General features: G+C 50.4%; 1 protein-coding gene across 1 annotated transcript in view; it reads right to left on the bottom strand.

The window, feature by feature from the left end:
- WNT3A (Wnt family member 3A) overlaps positions 1 to 22,861 on the bottom strand; it is a 46,907-nt gene that overhangs the window by 3,981 nt on the left and 20,065 nt on the right. Inside the window, exon 3 of the mRNA XM_029218291.1 lies at positions 2,359 to 2,624. Coding sequence (XP_029074124.1) covers positions 2,359 to 2,624 — 266 coding nt within the window. The remainder of the gene's footprint in view (positions 1 to 2,358; positions 2,625 to 22,861) is intronic.

Genomic DNA, 22,861 nt, shown 5'->3' with positions numbered 1-22,861 from the left:
GTTCTAGGAGAATGCAGAGGAAAATATTTGTATTTTGTTTGTCATCTTTAACTGGAAACTCCCATTCATTCTTCAGGTCTACAATTTCTATGGGATTCTTTCCCAAATCTTACATTTTAGCTTTGTGAACATAAGTAAGCATATTTTTTCTCATAATCTATGTCTAATAATTCCAGTATTTGAGTCTTGTTTCTGTTTTTTTTTGTTGTTGTTGTTTTGTTTTGTTTTGCTGATTATCACTCATTTAACAGGTTATCTTTGATTATGTGTTGAACATTGTGTTTGAAAAGTTGTTTGTAGAAAAAAATTTCAGCCTAGCATAAGGTTATCATCCTCCAAAGAGGATTTATCTGCTTTCTCCAGGTACATGGGGATACCAGCAATTTGGGATCACCTTAATCCATTCAGTCTAGAGATTTTACTAGCCTGTACATGTGCATAAGGGCTTGTCTACTTCTGATTTTCCTTTACTCCTCGGGATCCCAGCCTCAACCAAGGAGTTTTTTCCTAGACATAGCACCTTTGGTGGGCCCCTTTTAGCTCTGTGAGGCTGCTGGAAATGCAGCTCAGCATATGCACTTTTTTCCCAGACCAGCAAATGATCCCTGGACAAAAGCTGCCCCAGGCGCCAGGTTCAGAGTCTTGTCTTCTCCTGGACTTTGGACTGCTAATTCCTCACTATATGGTTAGTTATTTGACACTTAACAATTATTTTATGGAAGTGCAATATACATGCAAAAGTTTATATATCGTAAGCATGGAATATGACAAAATTTCATGAATTACCAGCCTCAGGACACCAGCTCCTCAGGAACTCCCACCATGCTCTGTTCCAGTTGTTATACTCTCCCCTCTCCAGGGCATATATTCTAACAGCATCTCCTTGATGACTAATGATATTGATCACCTTTTCACATATTTATTGGACATTTCTAGATTTTCTTCTGTGAAGTGGCTTTCCATTTTTCAGCCAACTTTTCTATTGGGTTGTTAGTCTTTTTGTTCTTTTTATACTATAACTTTCATACACTTGTTGTGTGTATATATTGTGAACATCTCCTTCTGTGTGGATTGCCTTTTCAGTTTCACGGTGGTGCCTTTCTATAAATTTTAATATAGTCCACATTATTACATTTTTCTTTCATTGTGAGTGCTTCTTTGGCCTGTTTAGGAAATCTTTGCCTACTCCAAGGTCACAGAGATGTTCTTCTATGTTTTCTTCTAAAACATTCTTTGTTTTATCTTTCCCATTTGGAAATGGGAAATTGATTTTTTATATGATGTGAGGTAGGGGTCAAGACTAATTTTTTTCCACATTGTTATCCAATTGACTGAGCACCATTTATTGAAAAGACCACTTCCCCCTCTGCAGCACTATCCTCCCTGTGATAAATCAGGTAACTTATACAGGTGAGTATTCTGTACTTTTAAAGGGTACTTTTTACACTTCATCCTACATTTGTACGTGTCTTTAGCCGGAAGATTAATGGGAGTCACCTAGTTCCCTGTTGCTAGAAGTTAAGTGTTCACTCTTCAGCTCTCTGCAGTGCCCTGGTTCCACTGGCCAAGGCCAGGGCCAACTCTGCTGAACACTTTTCAGTCCCTACACATATCACTTCCTATCAGCAGTGCCCCACTGAACCTCTGACTAGGTTCACTAAGCCCCCTTTTCAGAAGGGCTCACAAAGCCCTGTACAGCTTGGTCTCTGCCGGCCTTTCCATACCCCAAATCTTTTTCTTCCTCTGTTCTCCATATTCTACCTGGACTAACTCACATGCATTCTTTCACCTCTGAGCTACCCAGAGGCTCTCCTGGTTTCCCTTCACCTAGATAACTGCCAATTATTCTGCTTGTCTCCACTCACCACCTCTGCAAGAAGTCTTTTTTGAGAATCCAGCCTGGGTCTGACCTCTCCACTATGTCCAGATCACCTTGTGTGTGTGCATTTCTTCATCGTAGAACTTACCACACTGTGGTGTAGCAGCCTGGCTGTCTCCCTCCCTGGACGTGCAGGAGCTCCTGCAGGGCAGGCCTTTCTCCCATCCCTCCTTCCTTGTGACCCCAGCTGCACAGGTGGAACTGCCATACTGTGGGAATGCCCTAGACCTCGTGGAGCAACTGGACAGCCCTGTGTTTCAGACACCGCTGGGCAGGAGGTGAGCAGACCCCCAGCCTGGCCACCATATACATACATCCCTCCCACAGCCCACCACCCTGCCTACACCATGCCATACTCCTCAAGGGACCAGGGCACATACCCTGCTCAGAAAGCTTCTATTTCCCAGGGACCCTCAGGGGTGTGGTCTCAGGGCTCTCGGGTCCACAACCCAGGATGGGGGCGGGGGCCGCGGACGTACCTGGCGCCCAGCCTCATTGTTGTGGCGGTTCATGGCGGAGCGAGCGTCTGGTCGGTTCTCCCGCGCGTCTGCGAACTCCCGAGACACCATCCCTCCGAACTCGATGTCCTCACTGCAGCCGCCCCACTTCCAGCCCTCACCGGGCGAGCCCTGGTGGCGGCTGCTGCAGCCGCAGATGGCAGCGGAGCCCTCGGCGCACGAGCGTGTCACAGCGAAGGCTACGCCGGCGGAAGCGATGGCGTGCACAAAGGCGGACTCCCGGGTGGCTGCGGAAAGAGGCGACGTGGTTGGCAGGACCCGGCAGGGCTGAGGTGGTGGGACTGGCGTGGGGGCGTGGCTGCCTCTTCCCGGGCTGGGTCCTGGGTACTCACAGTGGGCGTGGAGTGCTAGACTCGCAGCACGGTAACCGCGGTACAGTAATGGGAGTCGGGGAGGCAGGGCTGCGGTGGGACAGGAGCGCGCGTCCCCGAGGGAGGACCCAAGGAGGAGGGAGAGCTTCCCCAAAGAAAGTATACGGAGGGCTAAGGAGCCCAAGGCAAGATGCTGGACATAACTTGTCATGGAGAACAGCAATGACGGCTGAAATCAGAAAGTCAGGTCATAATCAGTGCTGGTGAGGATGTGGAGAAATCAGAACGCTGTACACTGCTGGCTGGAAGGAAACTGGTGCTGCCCCTTGGAAATGGATTTGGCAGCTTGTTGAAAACATACACCTACCCTATGACCTGGTCATTCACCTCTGAGGTATTTACCCTGGAGGAAACCTGTGTCCCTGCAAAGACCAGGAAGCAAATGTCACTGCAGCGTTATTTGTAATAGCCCCAAACTGGCAGCTCCAAAACGTCCATCAACAGGTGAATGGATGAAAAATTGTGGCATAAAATAAATAAGTCGTGGGTATGTGATGTACAGATGGTGACTAGAGTTAATAATATTGTATATTAGAAAGTTAAGAGCGTAGATCTTAAAAGTTTTAATCATAAGAAAAAATCCTGTAACTGTGTGGGGTAATAGATGTTAAACTAAACTTATTGTTGTGATCGTTTCACAATATATACGAACATTGAATCATTATGCTGTACACCTAAACTAATATAATGTTGTATGTCAATTATATTTCAATTAAAAATTGTGGCACATCCATGAAATGGAATTCTATTTAGCATACCAGGAAAGAGAGCATGGATGAATCTCAAAGCAATCATGTGGATTGATTAAAAGGCATACAAAAAGGGTCCTTCTAGTGTCCCACCAGCCCTTGGTGGAGCCCCCGTGCCCAGATGTCCTGGTTGGAAGCTTCCCACAGCCCTGCCCAGGGCATGGCTCCTGGTCCACATGCTGCCCACTTGTGCCTCTTTTTCTGCCTGCACACCCTTCCCCTCTTCCACTCCAGACACCAGGTACTGAGAGGCCCAGCTGAAGGGCTGCCTCTTCTGGAACCTTCCGAAGATCAGTGCCTCCATTGGCACCTTGCCTCCTGCTGGCCCCATGTGCTTGGGTCTGGAACGGAATGCCTGCCAGGAACCTCATCCAGGCTGTCTCTGACCTGGTATTGGAGCTGCCGCCTGCATGCAGCCTTCTCTTTCTGCACATGGAGAAAATGAGTCAGGGGATGTGGCATTGGTTTTCAGAATGCCAGTGGGTGATGGCTGGAGCTTGGGAAGGAAAAGCCGGTGGGGCCGAACTGGGTGAGACAGGCATGTGAGGGAGTCAAGGGAGGTCTGCCTTGGCGAGGCCAGCTGCAGGGGGTCGCTGGGTGTGGGAGGCCTAGCCTGACCCTGGTAGACAGAAGCCTAAAGGAGCTGGTCTCAAAGGACAGGCAGGAAATCGACAGAGGAAAAGCAGGGGGCAGGGGTATTCTGCATGGGGAGGCCCATAAGGGCAGGGCCTCAGGTGGGGAGGGGTTGGGCTGGCAGGACCAGAGGGAAGTACAGGGCATGCGGGGGACAGTCTGGAATTTGCAGAGGCTGGACTTCCAGCCAGGCTTCCCCAGACGGGATGAATGAATGCATCATGCCTCCTGAGTGTGTGTAAACATTTCTTCAAGGGCACCAAGCCACGATCCACTCCAGGTGGAGGACAAGGGCCTGGGGGTGCCCTGGGTCCCATGTGAGCTGATAGGACTCACTCCTGGACTCGCCATTCCACATGTGTGTGCGGGAGTAGCCGCTGTTTGCCAAGCCCTGCTGGAGAAACGTCAGGGAGCAAGATGCCCTCGTGGAGCTCACCTGCTGATTAGCACGAATTTTAAAATCCTAGGTTAAAAAAAATGCTATGGGCTGTGGAGCGAACAGGAGAGATGTAGGAACAGGACCAACTAGGACCTTCTGTGCCAGACAAGGGGTGTGTGCCCTGCTGTGTCCCTGAGCTCCTCGTGGGCAGATGCCCCACTGCAGGCCTGGACACTGCTAGGGCTCCAAATGGCTACAGGAGAGTTATCAAAGGGGGCTGCTGTCTCCTCACCCCACATCAGTGCCCTGGAGGCATTTTTCCTGGCAGGGGGAGGGACAGGTGGGTTTCACCCTGGGGAGTGAGTAGAAGTTTTGTGTTGCTCCCCACACTTCCTCCAGCTGCATGGTCTCGCCTGCTCCCAGGTTTGCATCTGAGCATGTGTGTCCCAAAGCTCAGGTGGCAGGGGCAGGAAAATGGTAAGATAGAGTTCCAGCCAGCAATGTGCACACACTCATCCACACATCTTCATACACATCCACACACACCTGCCACTGAAAAGAGCACATTCACTCCTATACCAAGAACACACAGTGTGAGATGTGTCTGAGGAAGTGCCCTCTGCACGAGCCTCCCGATAGCTGTCAGGCCCCACCCTGCTTTTGGTGACTCTTTCTGTGGATTTGCCAACAGTTCTGGATGGTCCTCTGCAGGCCCCGGCCAACCTGTGTACTCCCCATGTTTTGCCCAGAGCAGGCCTGGACTCTTGCTGCTTTCTGGAAACTCCCAGGTGGTAAGCACCCAGCCACAAACCCAGAAAGGGACTCCCCATTTCTTCTCTGTCAGCCTCCCACTGACAGCTTGGTTGGGGACTGCCCAAGTCTGAAGGCTGCTCTGGCCTCCCGAAATGGCCCTGACCCATCCTGCCTCTCCTGGCTCTTCACCATGAGTCCAGCCCGCAGTATCTCCCAGTTGCACCAGAAGAGGTTCCTAGTTGGGACAGGCACCTCCAGCTTCCAGCTTCCCCCACCCATCCACACACATGTAACACACACACACACACACACACTCTCTCTCTCTCTCTCACTCTCTCACCAATATATGTATGCACACACATCCACAGACACACAGACACACATGTAGGCACACACTCTTACACAGGTATGCACGCACATGCCCATACACACACTCACACATACTGTAGGAGGAGCGTTTTGTCCAGTGCCCATCTGGCTCTGCCCAGCCCTTCTCCAGTTCTTGCCACTGTGTCCTTGCTTGGCTCACACACAGGCTGACTCTGCCCCACCTCCTGCCCTCTCAGCCCTGTCCACCACTCCCTGGCCTCCAGCCACACTCAGCCCTCGTCCTTCCCTTGGGTTCTTTCCAACTGCTTCTCTGCTCATGTGCATCTGTCATGTCCCCATCCCTGCTCTTTGAGGCACAGACCAGGGTCCTGACCCTGCAGTCTGGGTTCGGTCCACACCTGGCCCTGGAGCCCTCGGGCTCCCCAGGTGCTTCAGGAGCACCCTCTTACATCCATTCTGCCTGAAAGCTCCCTTAGCTGGGGGCTGTGTCCTGTTCACCTTTTGTTTCTAACCTGGAGTCCCAGCCCATCCCACAGATGGTTGTTGGGGAGTGAGAGCCTGGTCAGAGGAGAGGGCACGGGCCCTGGGCTGGGGCAGGGAGTCCAGGAGGGTCTGAGCCCACCTGGGCAGGACTACCCCATGGGACCTGGCTCTCTGCCCCTCTCTACTCAGCTTGTCCTTGAATGAATTCAAGACAGCTCCCCTCACTGCTCCTTTTCCCAAATGTCAGCCAGGCAGCTGCCTCCTCAAGACACTTGAAGCCCCTGCCCCGTTTTCCTTTTATAATACAACTGATTAGTTACAGACCAGCCTAGAGCCACCTTCTGCTGACTCAAAGCACCAAGAAAAAACAACTGCTTGGACACAGACCCCTTTCCTTCTCGTCCCTCCACTCAGAAGAACCCCTGCCCTTATTCTTTTCTTAGTCCTTTTCAAGGACTCAGGTTGTCCCCCACCTCCAACTCCTTAGAGGGTGGGCTCAGATCCTGATTCTCACCCGTCCAGGGCCCTGGTGTGGTATCTGCCCTCCTGCCCAGGCAATGACCCTGGGTTAGGGGCTGTGAGCTGGTGGCCTGGGGGTTCCTTACCACCCCTCCCAGGGCAGGGTAGAGCCAGTATGTCCTGGGCATTCCTGGAACCCACTGCACACAACCTGGCGCCTCCTCCACTGCATCCTCTCTGGTGGCCCTTCTCAAGGCTCAGATTCTCCAAGCCTTGAATATGCTCCCCCAACTCCCTCTGACTCTGCCCCCTGAGGGCCCAGGGCTAGCTCCTATAGGAGGATCCTGCCTCTGTCTCTGCCTCTGCTCTGCCCCCTCCTCTAGCCCCTCCTTACCTCCCCTTCTACAGCTTCTGAGATAAGGGGAGAGAAAGCAGGCCTGGGGCTTTGCTCTGCCCTGAACAGGGCTCGGAGATCTCTGCTTATCGAGCTCAGGTAAACAGTCCAGGGCTGCCAGACACACTTGAGGGGAAGGGTGTGCGGGGGTTGGGAGGGGTGTTCCCCCTTGAACTTGGAGGAAAAAGAACTCATTCCTGCCCTGCTCTGTCACCAACTAGCTGTGTGACCCTGCACACTTCTCTTTCCTTTGGGGGCCTCAATTTCCTCTTCTGCTAAATGAAGAGAGGGCCTCCTCACAAATAAAGTCCCGAGGGCCAAGGACACCCTGGAGCCGGCCTTTAAATTGCTCATGAGGAAAAGAAGCCTTTACGAAGACCACGAGCCAGAAAAACTTGAGGTGGTCCATTCTGGCAAAGAAAGTCCCCTTTCAAATGGAAGACACAGGTCTTTAAGTAGTTCCCCGAGATACTGATCAATCACAAAGGGAAAAACTGAAACTCTGCATCAGAGAAATCTGACAGACCCCGCCTTACCAGAGAAATAGGGGTTGCGGTCACCAGCTATGGGACAGAAGATGGATGGATGCCATGTGCCTCCTAAGACGAGGCCCCCACCAGGACACTCCACCTCCTTTGAGACATTCTAACCAAAGAATCGTAACTTGCATCTAATTATCAGGAAACGTTAAACAAACCAAACCCAAAGGCCTAACCAAGCTCCTCCCAGTCTCAAGGGCATGAAGGGCAGGGCTGGTCTGGGCTTAGGGACTTGGGATGGGATCCTGGACAGATAAGGGACATTGGTGGAAAATTGGGTGAAATCTGGGTAAAGTCTGGAGTTTAGTTAGTAGTGATGGATCTTAGTTTTGATGGATCTAGCTGAGTTTGTGTGATGTCAGCACTGGGGAGGCCTAGGAAGAGATCTGGACTCCTGCAGTATTTCTGTAAGTATACAACTATTTCCAAAGAAAAAGTTAAAACACATCCTGAGACTGTGCAGAAGGAAGACCCCCTGAATGCCCAGATGACATCCCACAGTGGTGGGGCTTTTAACCCAGGAATCCATGGGCAGACTTTAGGAGGTTCTTAACCCTGCCAAAATCATGAGCTGGAATTCCAGGGCATGTCTGAAAACTCATGTGTTTTTCTGGATAGATTGCTTTTATCAGATTTCCACAGGGGTTTGAACCAAGAAGGTCATGACTGACTGGCTGGAGTAGCCTCAGTTTACAGAGGAAGGGGGACAGGGCTCCCCTAAGGTCATGGGTGGGGCAGGCACAACCAGGACTCCGACCAGGGTCTGAAGCCCAGCAGCTGCCCCAGTTACAGCAAAGTTTTTAGCCACAGACAGCAGCCTTGTCAGAGATTATACAACACGGGCAGCTAGGGAGGGGGAGAGAGAACCATCCTGCCTGTGGGAAGAGAATTGCATCTTGGAGATGAGACTGGAAATACCTCTGTCACCAGCAAAATGTCTTCTTTTGAATGGGCTATGACAGGTCAAGAGAGGAGGAGGGGACACGGGCTGTGAGAGGGGGGTGCTTAAGGACCAATTTTGTCAGTTTACCAAGTTGCTGCGATAGAGCCTGCATGAGTGTTTTGAGCTATCTCAGTCCTGCTCTGTTCCAGCCCAGGACTCTTATCCCACACTGCAATTAGGGCTTGGGAAAAGGAAGAAGAAAGGGAATCTTGTAACAAAGTCTTTCTGTAAGACAAGCGTCTTCCATCGAGAAAACCATCTTCCCCAGAAACTTGATGTTGTCTCATTAGCAATTATTTATTGAGTTCATGCAAAGTATCAGTGATATACCCTTCCTTTCATTCTTCTACCATCTAGCCATCCATCCATCTACAATCCACCCATCCATTCATTTATTCTTCTACCATCCATCCATCCACCCTTCCAGGACCTGAGAGTCTATAATGAGCCATACACTAGGAATATAAAATAAGTAAGATGCAGGGTGCCCATTCTCAAGAACCAAGGTAAGAAGTCTGCAAGAAAGTGGATTGCTGCTCTATCTGATGAAATGTCTAACAACCCAGGCTTTCTGAAAGGTTGAAGGAGCTACCTGTTCTTGCGGTAATCAAGCATAAACTGGATGATCCACTGTTAGGTGGAGGGAATCCCTGCACTGGGAAGGAGGAGGGTGAACCAGAGGAATCCTTGCATTCCTTTAGTGGGAGGCCCTGCTATTGCAAGTCAGGCTCCTTGCTTTGGGCTGTGCTGAGTCACCTGCCTTTGGGAGCTTACAGTTTATGATGAAGAGAGTCAGGGGAACAAGGACACACAGTAGGCTTGGCAATGTGAGCTCTGGGGCAGGCCTGGGATGGATGGGTGGCTGAATGGATGGATGGTGGGTGGGTGAATGGATGAATGCATGGGTGGATGGTGGAGAGTGGGTGGATGGGTGAGTGGATGGATGGATGTGTGGTGGTGGACAGAGGATAGTGGGTGGATGTTGGCTGGATGATGGATTGATGGAAGGGTGGATGAATTGTGGATGGATGGAAGGGTAGAGGTAGAGTCTGGGGCAGGTGAAGGAGGACTATATGGCAAGAGCTGGGAGCCTGGGGGAGGGCAGGGGGAGTCACCTGGCAGGGCTGCATCATCACTGAGGCCAGCCCAGCCCTGGACACGAGGGTTGAGTGTCACATGTGAGATGGGCTTTGGCAGTTACTTCACTTCCCTGGGTCTCAGAACTTTAGAACTAGAGAGATTTTAACAAATCCTGTCTCCAGATTTGGATTTCATAGGCTTGGCAAGTACTAGAAATTACTTGGGGACTGAAATAGGACTGCAAAATGTTGTTGCTTTTTTGAGAGAATAAGACACATAAGAAATGACTATCATAATTTCAGAAAAGGACCTTTTAACATTAAAAAAGGATACAGTTCCAAAGTCCTATATGCTGAAGAAAGTTCAAAAAAATTATTCCAAGGGCCTCGCCTTTCACATTTCACCATGAAGCTGGTGGTTGGCAACTACTTATTGAGCACTGACTGTGTTCTAAGTGGACAAGAAGGCTGCAGGCTCTGTCCCAGGGCTGATTTTCTCTCTGGGAGATTACCCAGAAGGCCCTTTTATCAGGGATTGATAGGAAAGCACTGCCCAGAGGCCTCCCTGCCCTGCGCCCTGCGCATCTTTTTATAACTGCTGAGAGGACTGGTCCGGACAGAAAGAGAGGGCTCCTCTCTGCTGAGCCACCACCATGGGCCCTGAAGGCCCTCTCAGTCCCAATGATGTGTGAAGGCTCAAAATGGGTCAGCCCCGGTCACAGGCTGCCCGACAGTGAGTACAGAGCCCAGACAGGGGTCGCAGGAGATGCTCCTGCACCCCCCAGCAGTGGGTCCCATGACCAGCAGGCTGTTTCAGTAGTTGCAGCTTTCAGGAGGTGAAGGGCCCACCTGCCCTGCTGGGCCCCATACTTCACAGCCACAGGGATTGAGGAGAGGCCCATCTGTCCTCTCCTGGAAGGGGAAGGCTATGGAGGCCTGATGCCAGATGAGAAGGAGGGGATGGCCAAGGGCTCCTGGGATAGGCCCGTTGGCCTGAGGGGGCGCTGGAGCGCTTTTCAGAGGATAGAGTGTGACCCCTGGCAGTGGAAGTTCCTGGAAGGGGATTGTGGTTCAAATTCGACCACTGACCAATGAGATCAAGCTCCTGGGTGTTCTATCTGTGGAGTCCACCCAGTGGACCCTTTGAGAAGCTCTGCAGGTAACCAGGTGCCCCAGCAGTGGTCACTGCAGACCTACCAGTGGACCCAGGCCCACTGTTCTGGGTGGGGGGCATCTATATCTGTAAGCAGTGCTCTGGTGATTCTGATGCATCCCTGAGCTGAACTCAGTCTCCATTATGGTCTCAGATTCCTAAGCCCCCTCCTCTGGAAGTTGGCCAGACTCAGGAGGTGTTTGGGAGGGAGGTCCCAGGACAGGATTCTGCAGGGAGAGGGGAGGAGTTTACCGTGGCAAGGGTGTCTCTGACACACTCCCTCCCATTAGAGGGACGTGGAGGTGGCTAACACGGAGGGTCTCACATGCTCCCCCTGCTCCGGGCTCCTGCAGTGGGCTGTGCATCTCTGGCCTGGCTCATATGTGAAGTGAGGCCCTGGGTCACTGGGGCCTGGCTGCTATCATCTGGTGGCTGGGTGGGGATTCAGCCTGGGGCAGGGTGGGGTGTGACCTCCTCCTTGGGAACTGTAGGACCTGCCTGTCAAAGCCTCCTCCTGGCTGAGTTCTGGCCTGAGGGATAGCCCTCTCTCTCCTGGGCATGCCTGCCCCGTGGCCCCTGGAGACCTGGGGCTCCACTACTCCCCTGGGCAGTGTTGACTTTTGGGTCAGACTCCCTGCCTTGGTGCTGGGGGTTGGTCAGCAGAGAGGGTGCAGCCCTAAGGCAGGCTCCCTTGTCTCCATGGAGACCCCCTCCCCACTGTCAGGACCATGGCTGCAACCACAATCACCTGCCCAGGGTGGGGAGTCCTGGACCCCAGCCCCACCACTCTACTGCCCTGCAGGGAAGCTTCTCTCTCGCCAGGTATGTGAGGAGAATCCCCCATCCTACAGGCTCGTCCCCACTCAGCTGGGGGCCCTCTGTGAGTCTTCCCTGGCGTTCCAGGTAAGGAGCTCTTTGTGGCAGCTGCTGGTTCTCACAGTCGGACAGGACTACAGAGAGGCCAGGTCAGCGCAAATGGTTCCTGTGGGCACTGAGCCTCCATGGGAGCCTCTGTGGGGACCCTCTCTGCTCCCAGCTGCCCACAGAGCATCACTGGCAGGACACGGAGAGAACTCAGTGCCCTCACTCATGCCGCATCCCTAGCACACACTCAAGGGCAGTGACCGTGGCTCCCTCTCAGGCACCGCTCAGCCCCCTTGGGCCAGGCCTGGGCCTCTGCACACCTGGCAGGTGAGAGGCTGTAGGAGGCGGAGGCTGCAGAGAGGCAGGTCCAGGGATGGCCACCCCCCAAAAGACCAGCAAGTCCTGCAGTGCCTGTGCAAGTGCAGAGAGGTCAGCAAATGCTCCGTGTCTGTCTCCCTGGCCCATGAAGGCCTCAAGGGCACTTTTAGAGCATTCAGAGGTTGGCATCTCTTCCTCCTACCAATGCCCCAACATGAGGGAAGAAGAGATGGGAGACTGGCCTGAGCCCCTAGCCGGCAGTTTGCTCCCTTCCCACACAGCCCACCTTCCTTGGTCTCAGAGCTAGCGGGGCGGCCAGGAGGGGGTGTCGCAATGGGCAATGGCATTTGGTAATCCCGTTGGCCCGTCCTGCACAAAGGATGGAGCCACCTGAGAGCGGAATGCAGCTTGCGCCCCGCTATAGCTGCGGCCCCTGACACCGCCCGGCCGCCAGCACGGCCGGCGTCCTGATTACCTGCTGGGGCTAATGAATCTGGCTTTGTGAGCCACTGTCACGCCGCGTTAGGCCCACAATGGCTCTCGATATTTTATATGAATTTCCCCCCTCGTCGGCGATTAGGCCATAGCAAGCCAGTCATAGCAACCGGGAGGTATGCGCAGCCCAGGGGCCTGGGGCGCGAGGGGAGCTCGCTATTCACACGCTTTAACACAGCACTCCCGAGGGCGTGTGAATCGCCAGCAGCATTTTCACTTTTCTCTTGTGCTTAATCTTGTCGTCGTCGTGGGGATATTGTTTTCTGAGCCGGGCGCGGCAGGGTGTCGCCGGGGTCTCTCCTGGCCCCTTTACACACACCCCCAACTGGGGAGAGTTAATGATATACGGGGGAGGCCGCAGAGACAGTCGGAGCTCCCCAACCACCGTGAACCGAAACACTTTCCGATGAGGGTCAGGGGTTGCAACCTGGATTCAGGGATGCCGGTTCCCTCAAGGGCCCCTTCTTCTCTCTGACCCCTCCTGAGCCCTGTGGCTTGTGCCGTCCTGGCTGTCCTGCCCCGGCCCCGTGCCTGCACGCCGGCCCTCCGCAGATCAAGCCGGGACACACAAGGAGGTGGACAGACCACCCCCTGGAGCCTGGCCAAGGGAAGGGGCTCTGCTGGGGAGGGGACAGGCCATGCTGTCCCCCCTCCTGATCCTCCCCAGCCCAACCCCCAAGGAGAATGGGGAAGAAGGCAGGCAGACGTGGGTGCTTGTCCCAGGGCTGTCCAAGGGCACGGGCGGAGGGTTGCGAGGGGATATGAGCACTGTCTGGGGAGCCAGAGAAGGCAACAGGCACCCGGAACACACTTGCGGAGACCTTGATTGACACCCACAGACCCTGCCCCTAGGGTAACCAGCCAGGACTCTGACATGATGTGCTTTGAGGGGTCAGCTAGGGTCCCCAGCTCAGCTGCCCAATGGGTGAGGTCCAAGTGCAGACCCCACAGTGAGAGTCAGCCCACTTCTACCAGCAGCAAAGCTCCCTCTGCCAATGGGGATGCCCCACCTGGAATGCAGATGTGCAGGCCCTGTGTCCTCCAGGTCCTAAGACCCCCGAAGGGAGTTTTGGAGGCACATGTGCTGGAATCAGAGGCAGGGTTGAGTGGTTCCCCCAGTCTCTTCTTTAGGGAAGCCACTGTAGCCCAGGCTTGGGGGTGCCTGGGAAAGCCACTGCCAAGGGCACTATACCGAGGGCACTAAACTAGTGGATGGACACAGGCTGAGGTCCGGTTTCTAGAGGTCATTGATGATGAAGCTGGGGACCATGCCCCACCTGTTCGTGCTGACGTGCTGGGACACCAGTGGGAGAGGCATCAAGGGTCCTGCTCCCCACTGTGGATGACTCACCTCTTTATGGCCCCTTCCATTTCTGTAAGTTGCAAATGCCCCACCCAGCTGAGACCCAGGTCCCCCCAAAGTCATGTGCCACCCACAAACCCACTGGCCTGGACCTTGGGCCAGCTGCACCCACTGTGCTTCCCTAGGGGCATGGCCCTGGCTGGGCTTCCTCCAGGAGTGTCTGCTAAGGCACTGAGGTCTGGGACCTGCCTTCCCTGCCTTTTGGCCTCCCCACCCCTTCACCTCACTGGGGGTCAAGAGTGGGTGTCGGGCAGCTCTCAGGGAAAGCAGGCGCTCCAGGTGTCCAGGGGCCTGCCTGGAGGGACAGATAAGCCGCAATCGTGTGCCAGCCTTCATGCACTCAAAATTCTTCAAATACTTTCTGGCTAATGCAGGTTCCATGGTTCTGCTGCTGTGGAAAGTGAGGGTGGAGGGTACTTCTTCCGAGCCCGGGCTCACCTCTGTCTCCCAACCCCACGTTCCTCGGTGGCAGCTTCTCAGGGGTCCACCTGGCCCACCCAGCCCCCAGCCCCAGGCCAGGCAGATGGTGGTTTGTGTGTGTGTGTGAGCTGGAAGCAGGAGGCATGAGCACACGCTCTTTCCCTCTTATCCTCACCCCACACGCACACACTCGCACACCTCCACACGGGCTGGGGCCCTCTGCTCAGCTGACAGTGTTAAGCTTTGTTCAACTAGGCCGCCTCAGCAGGGGTGGTCAAGCACCCCACGGACCTTGCCACAAAGCCTGAGTGACCTCTGACACGATTAGGGTCGCCCTGACCCTAATCCAATCAGATTGATTACTGTGAGTGTGGCCCGGTGGCCAGGCGGGGGCCTCCACAATGGCCTCCCAGAGCTGGCCTCTCTCTGGGGCACCTGGCAGGCTCCTTCCTCCTGGGCCATTCAGCTCTGCGCCACAATGAATCCGGCCATTTCTCAGCCCCGTGGCAAGCGATGGGGGAGAGAGGGCTTCCTCTTTCCCATTAGATCAAGTGGTGAGGGCGTATGGGAGCTGAGATGACTTTCATCCAGCTGAAAATGGAGGAGGGAGGGAGGGGCAGAGATCAGGTCAGGGGAGGGGGGAGCAGAGGGGGCAAAGTGCAGAGGAAGGAGCATGGACATGTGGGAGTGGACATGAAGGGGAGAACATGGGGGAGAGTGGACACGGGGGAGAGAGGACAAGAGGGGAGAGTGGACATGGGAAGGGTGGATATGGGGGCAAAGGGACTGGGACACCAAGGCCACACGAGGGTCCCAGAGGCCTGCTGGAGTCTTGGTTCCCCCTGAGAGGCTTTCAAGGAAGTGAGGGAGTGCAGAGGAAGAGGGGGAACTCCCTGGGCCCCCAGCCCAGAAGTTAGTGATTTGTCTGTTCCTTGGGGCAGGCCCTGGGCACCTGCAGCGCCTGTTCTCACCTGGAGAGCCCCTACAGACACCACCACCCCCTCCACCACAGGCTGGCACATTCTTAGGAGTCCTGGCCCAGCCCCTTCTTTGTGCCTCAGTTTCTTTAACTTGTAACCATAGTGCTGGCTCATGAGATGGGTGCTAGGATTCAGTTTACTGCTGTGTGTAAAACACTTAACACACGGCTCCAAAAGCACTGTATACATGTTTTAAAGAAAGAGAGAAAACCCTTTAAGATCCAGCTCAGACGCCCCCCTCCCCAGGGAAACCTGGCCACGTGGGCACCCTCAGGCATATGTGCTCATCCTTCAGTCACTCACTCAGCGCATCCTTATAAAGCACCCATTCTGTGCCAGAGCAAACCTTGGTACTGCCCTATGTGCCTGCTGTGTGAACCTGCTGCGCATGGCAGGGGGCCCCACACCAGACCTGAGATCACCCTGCAGGGCTCAGCTTTTGTCCCGGGAGAGTGATGTTGAGGTTGGAGGCAGGAAACTAGGAGCTGCTCTGGAGGCCAGGAGCTGCCCCCCAGGTAGTTCCTGTGGGCTGAGAGCTAAAGATAAGAAGGATCTGGAGAGGATGAGGATTGCAAAAATGGGGCCCACAAAGACTGACCCCATTTCAGACTCTGGGGTCCAGTGAGGGGCAGGTGCAGGCAGCTCTGGACTGGCAGGGAAGGTCCATCTACAGTAGCGATGTTGGAAAAGTCGCCTGGGAGAGAGCATGGCTGCTGTGGCACCCCGATGTGGGTAACACAGAAGGGAGTATGGGCAGGGGTCAAGAGGCAGGCCTCAGGGCCTCCACAGCTGTCCTGACTAGGGTGCTTGTGTGTTTGACCATAGCTGGAAGATTGCGGGTTTGGAGCTGAGCATGACAGGATCCTATGTCTGAACGTGCAGAAAAGGGACAAAGCCTGTGGGCCTGTGAGGGTGATGCTGTGCCCCAGGGGTCTCCAAGGCAGGTTCACATATCCCTAGGGGTGCGTAGGTCGGCATGGGTGATTCCAAGGCAACCTCACTGGCATTGTTGCTTCTTCTCCCGCCTCCCCTTCTAGGACCACCCATCTCCCACTTGACCCATGAAGAGACTCCCAGTTTTCCTGGCACAGGTCCAGCCCTGGTACCATCTATAAAGACTGGGACACCAAGCTCTGTGTAAATCAGGTGTTTCCAATTTCTTGTTTCAGAATGAAAGAGGACCCAATTGAATGATGAGCTGACAAATTTTTAAAACTTTTTGGTAATATATCACTGTGAGATTTTTGGCACAGGTAACTCAGAAAAAATTCAAAGAATCAAGAGACATTATATCAAAACTCTCCCTTTTATCTGTTTATTTTTCTGAAGGATGACCCTCATGCCTAGATCTTTAAATTTTAAGAACAGAATGGGCCCCAAAAGCTGTTCCTCTAAGATCAGGAAGAAATCAGGGGCACCTGCTCTGCTCACTGCTATTCACCATTTCCTGGAGGCTCCAGCCAGGGCAACTGAGCAAGAAAAAAATAAATAAATAAAGAGTGTCCAGATGGGAGAAAACTGTCTCTATTAGCAAATGACATGAAAATTCTAAGGAATGCATGAAACATCTATTAGAATTGATAAACCTTCAGCAAGGTTATAGAGTATGAGATCAATATTTGAAAATCAACCATGTTGCTATACACTAGCAATGAACAAGGCAAAAATGAGATTAAGAAAACAGTTCCATTTATAATAGCATCAAAAAGAAAAAAATGCTTAGGAATAAATAGAAGATTTATCTGCTGAAAACTGCAAAATGTCATTGAAAGACGTTAAAGACCTAAATAAATGGAAAGACATTCCATGTTTATGAATCAGAAGACTTCAAATTGTTAAGATGGCAATATTCCTCTAAGTGATCTGTAGATTCAATGCAATCTCTAAAAAAACAACTTCTTTTTTTTTGCAGAAATTAATGAGCTGATCCTAAAATCACTATAAGGAGCCCCAAAAAGCTGAAACAAGCTTGGAAAAGCAGAACATAGTTGGAGGACTCACACTTCCCTGTTTTCAAACTTACTGCAGGGCCACAGAAGTCAAGACCGTGTGGCCTGGGCATAGGACAGACATGTGAACCAATGGGGTAGAAGAGAGCCCAGAAATAAATCCACATTTCCTTCTCTGGCTTCCAGGTGGGGCCTGACCCCACCTGACACAGCCTTCCTCCACCACCAGGATGGCAGCCGTGTCAGGTGTACAGGCTTCTGCCTTCTTCCCGAAATCCCTGACATTTCTTCTTACTTAGGAGTGTGGGGACCCTAGACACCCCCATCAGGCTGTGGAGCCAGGAACCCAGATGGCACCATGATCCTGTCTGGGCCCTCCCGGGCATGGTGAAATTGATGGGCATACCTCCCTGACCATGGCACAGCATGGGACCCTGCACCACACACACACTACACACCACACACACACGTACATAAATGCACACGCGTACTACACACAAATATGCACATGCAAAAACGTGAACACATATGTGTTCAAACACACAAGTACACACTTGTACACATGCATACACACACGCGCACACACAACCCACAGATGACCCCACACGTGCAGGCACCACACACACAATCATGCACATGTACATGCATGCACACACACACTTGCACACACTCACACACACATGCCCCCACACTCAATGTTTCACATCACCCTGTGGCCCTAACTTCTCCCACACATGTCAGTGGCCATCCCCGCAGGAGCTGGTGTGTAATTACCCCAGCCAGTAGCTCTGTGAAGTTGGCTGTGGCAATTATTCTCCCATTTTATAGATGAGGACGCTAGTGCTCCAGGAAGTGAGCTGACTTGCTGGTCAAGGTCACGTGACATGACTCTCCTCTGCCCCTTCTTGCTCCTAGAGAATACAGACCAACCTTGAGGGGCATGACCATGACTGCCTGATGTCGGAGAGCCCCGACCCCTTGAACAAACACCACCGGGCCCCGCCTGCCCTTAATGCAATGCTCAGTTGCACTCTCAGGACCTCTGCCCACAGTATGCCAGCAGTCTCAGGGCCTGGTGTGTCTTCCTCCCAGACATCTTTTGTTCTTCCTCCCTCTGCATTCTGGCTGCCAGGTCTGAGCAAGGCCATTTGTTCCTCCCATACGTACAGGCCACGTGCTGGCAAGACAGACAGGGCAGCTGGGGTGGGCCTCACAGTACTCATGGGGTGGTTGATGGATGTGATGGTAAAGGACTGAGGACAACGGGCAGCAAGATGTGATACCGGGTGACAGGGATAGAGAGGGTCAGCATGGGGGATGCTACATGACACAGGAGACAAGGTGGCATTTAGAAGGAGACTGAGGGAAATGGGCAGGGAATCACACACAAGGCAGAGAAAAGAGCAATGGCAGAGGGATATGCAAAAACAAAGGTGGAGATAGAACTGTACTCAGTGTTTGGGAGGCAGCCAAGAGGCCAGTGGGGCTGGACAGGGGCACAGGGAGGATGAAGAGGAGGAGGGAAAAGAGGCAGCAGGGCCAGAGGATTCGAGAGAGCTGGGAGCCCTGGAGGGCCCAAGTGAAGGAGGGGTGTGGTTGACACAGCTCTTTTGGCCTCAGGGACATTGGGAATGGGACTGAACGGTTGTATAGGAGCCACTTTGATGATGCACGGTTTCAGGGTGGCTGGGCTTGGTGGTAAATGGTTGGATTCAGGAATGACTCTGAAGGTACTGTTGATGGGACTTGCAACGGAGAGGAATCATGGGTGACTCCAAGTAACAGAAGGATGGGGCTGCCCTTTACAAGATGGGAAAGCAGGTGTGTGGAAGAGGTGGTACATGGCCTTGGCCATCCTGTCACCAATGCCCCTTGGGACTACAGGGCCCCCAGCAGATCTTTGCTGATGTGACCCACCCTACCTTTGTCCTAGTAGCCTTCCTTTGGCATCCTCTCTTCTTATGTCTTCTGTGGCCTACTCTCGCTACTGACAGCATGTTCAGCTGTGGCCCCTGGGACCCACCTTAGGCATCAAATCTCTGTTGGCCCATCCTAGATTGGATGGCAGTTCCATAGGTGGCCACACCAATGAATGTCCCATCCTTAATGCTCATTTCCCAAGGTGAACTTAACATGCTATCAAGGGTGGAGTCTGTGTCCCCTACCCTAAAATCTGGGTGGGCCTTTGTAACTGCCTTGACCAACAGAATGTGGCACTGCCCAGCCTTTGAGGCTAGGTCTCAAAAGATGATACAAAGTGGCATCAGCAAAATGGCAGAGTGGGGGCCTTTTTCTTGTTGTTGTTGTTATCCCAGGATATTAAGGAAATCTCTGCCAAACCACTAGCTGACTCTAAGCTAAAGAAACAGACTTCAGAGAACCACACATGACATAGAATGCACTAATTAAAAATAGTTTAGAAAAGGCACCATAGTAACAACAACAGACCCTGAAGAGGAAGAAGAATCTAATCTCCTGAGTTACCATATTATAATATTCAAAAACTCCACATTTCAACAAAAAGTTACTAGGCATGAAAAGAAACAAGAAAGTATGGCCCACCCATAGGAAAAGGAAAATTAAATTAACAGAAACTATCTCTGAGGAAGCACAAATACTGAACATACTAGACAATGACTCTAAATCAACTGTCCTAAATGTTCTCAGAGAGATAAAGGAAACCAGGAGAAAATTTTCTCAACAAAGAGAGACTGTCAATAAAGAGACAGAAATTATAAACAGAATCCAAATAAAATTTGTGGAGCTGAAAAGTACAATAACTGAAATGAAATGTTCACTTGAAGTTTTCAACAGAGTTGAGCAGGCAAAAGAAAGAATCAGTGAACTTGAAGATAGTTTAACTGAAATTATACAGTCTGAGGAGAAGGAAGAAAAAACAATGAAGAAAAATGAACAGACCTGTGGGACACCATCAAATGTAGCAACAAACACATTGTGGGAGTCCCAGAAGAAGACAATAGAGAGAAAGCAGCAGAAAGAATATATTTAAAGAAATAATGGCCAAAAGTTCCAAATTTGATTTTAAAAAAATCTCAGAGACTCAAGATACTCCCAAGAAGCTCAACAAACTTCAAGTTGGATAAACATAGAGAGCTTCACACTGAGACATTTTAATCAAACTATCAAACGGTAGAGACAAAGAGAGAATCTTGAAAGCAGCAAGAGTTATTCATCATGTAAAAAGGATCCTCAATAAGACTAACAGTCAATTTCTCATCAGAGACTAATAAGGCCAGAAGGCAGTGGGATGATATATTTAAAGTGATGAAAGAAAAACACTGTCAACCAAGAATTCTACATCTGGCAAAACTATCTTTCAAAAATGAAGGACTAACCTAGATGAAATGGAGAAAGTCCTAGAAACACACAAACTACCGAAACTGACCCAAGAAGAAATAGAAAATCTGAAAAGACCTATAACAAGTAAAGAGATTGAATTAAAAATGAAAAACCTCCCAGCAAAGAAGAATTTCACTAGTGAATTGTAACAAACGTTTAAAGAGGAGTCGACACCAATCATTCTCAAACTCTTACAAAAAAAATGGAAAAGGAGGGAACACTTCCTACCTCATTCTATGAGGTCAGCATTATCCTGATACCGAAACCAGACAAAGGCACTACAAGAAAAGAAACTACGGGCTAATATTTCTTATGAATATTGATGCAAAAGTCCTCAAAAAAATACTTTCAAACTAAGTCCTCCAGCATATTAGAAGGGTTATATACCATGACCAAGAGGGGTTTATCCCAAGAATGCAAGGGTGGTTCAATGGATGAAAATCAACCAATAATAATATGCCACATTAATAGAATGAAGGTGAAACCACGTGATCATCTTAATTGATTCAGAAAAAACATTTGATGTAATCTAACACCATTTTCATGATACAAACACTCAACAGATTAGGAATAGAAGGGAATTTCCTCAACCTGATAAAGGGCAGTTATGAAAATCCCACAGCTAACATCATATACTCAATGGTGAGAGATTGAAAGCTTTCCCCCTAAGATCAGGAAGAAGACAAGGGTGCCCACTCTCACTGCTCCTATTCAACATAGTACTGAAAGTGCTAGCCAGAGCAATTAGGCAAGAAAAAGAAATAAAAGGATTCCAAATTGGAAAGGAAGAAGCAAAAATGTTTCTATTCACAGATGACATGATCTCATATCTAGAAAATCCTAAAGAATCCACACAAAACTCTTAGAACTAATGAAACAATTAAGCAAATTTGCAGAATACAGGATCAAAACACAAAAATAAATTGTACTTCTATACATAATCAGTGAACAATCTGAAAAGGAAATTAATAAAATAATATTTCATTTATAATAGCATCAAAAAGAATAAAAATGCTTAGGAATGCATTAACCAAAGATGTACAAGACCTGTTCACTAAAAACTACAAAATACTGCTGAAAAATTAAGGAAGACCTAAATAAGTGGAAGACATCCCATGTTCATGGATTAGAGGACTTAATACTGTTAAGATGGCAATACTTCTCAAAGATTCAATGTAATCTCCGTAAAAAAGTGAGAGAGTGGCGTGGACAAATATACACTACCAAATGTAAAACCGATAGCTAGTGGGAAGCAGCTGCATAGCACAAGGAGATCAGCTCAGTGTTTTGTGACCACCTAGAGGGGTGGGATAGGGAGGGTGGGAGGGAGGGAGACACAAGAGGGAGGGGATATGGGGATGTATGTATACGTATAGCTGATTCACTTTGTTATAAAGCAGAAACTAACACACCATTGTAAAGCAATTATACTCCAATAAAGATGTTTAAAAACAAATTCCAACTGCCTTTTTTTCAGAAATGGAAAAACCATCCTAAAATTCATATGGAATTACAAGGGATCCCAAAAAAGCCAAAACAATCTTGTAAAACAAAAATTAAGTTGGAGGACTTATACTTCCCAACTCTAAAACATACTACAAAACTACAGAAAACATAATAGTGTGATATTGGCAGAATGACAGGCATATCGACAAATGGAATGCAATTGAAAGTCCAGAAATAAACCCAGACATCTATGGACAATTGATTTTTGACAAGAGTGCCAGGACCATTCAATGAGGGAAAGACTAGTCTTTGGAACAGAAGGTGCTGAAATAACTGGTTTCCCACGTGCAAAAGAATGAAGCTGGACCCTTACCTCTCACCATATACAAAAAAATAACTAAAAACAGATCAAAGACCGAAATGTAAGAAGTAAAACTGTAAAACTCTTAGAAGAAAACACAGGTGTAAATCTTAGTAACCTTAGATTAGGCAATGCTTTCTTTGATATGACATATAAATGGGTAAATTGAATCTCACCAAAATTTATAACTTCTGTGCATCAAAGGACACTGTCACAAAACTGAAAAGACAATCTATACAAGGGAGAAAATATTTGCAAATTGTATTTCTGATAAGTATCTAGTGTCTAGAATATATAAAGAACTCTGACAACTCGACAACAAAAAGACAAACAACCCAATTAAAAACTGGGCAAAGGACTTGCATAGACATTTCTCCAAAGAAGACATTCAGATGTCCAACAAGCCCATGAAAAGATGCTCAACATCATTAGCCATCAGGGATGTGCAAGTAAAAATTACAATGAGACATCACTTCGCTTCCACTGGGAGGGCTAAAGGAAAAAACAGACAAAGAATAACAAACATTGGCAAAGATGTGGAGAAACTGGAACCCTCATGTGCTGCTGGTGGGGATATAAAATGGTGCAGCTGTTGTGGAAAACAGTTTGGTAATTCCTCAAAACACAGAATTACTATATGACT

Source organism: Monodon monoceros, unplaced genomic scaffold (assembly GCF_005190385.1).
Source record: "Monodon monoceros isolate NGI ecotype Baffin Bay Population unplaced genomic scaffold, NGI_Narwhal_1 Super_Scaffold_12, whole genome shotgun sequence".
In the NCBI taxonomy this organism is placed as follows: domain Eukaryota; kingdom Metazoa; phylum Chordata; class Mammalia; order Artiodactyla; family Monodontidae; genus Monodon; species Monodon monoceros.
Note: the sequence above shows the minus strand (reverse complement) of the source record. Positions and strands in the feature narration are given on the sequence as shown.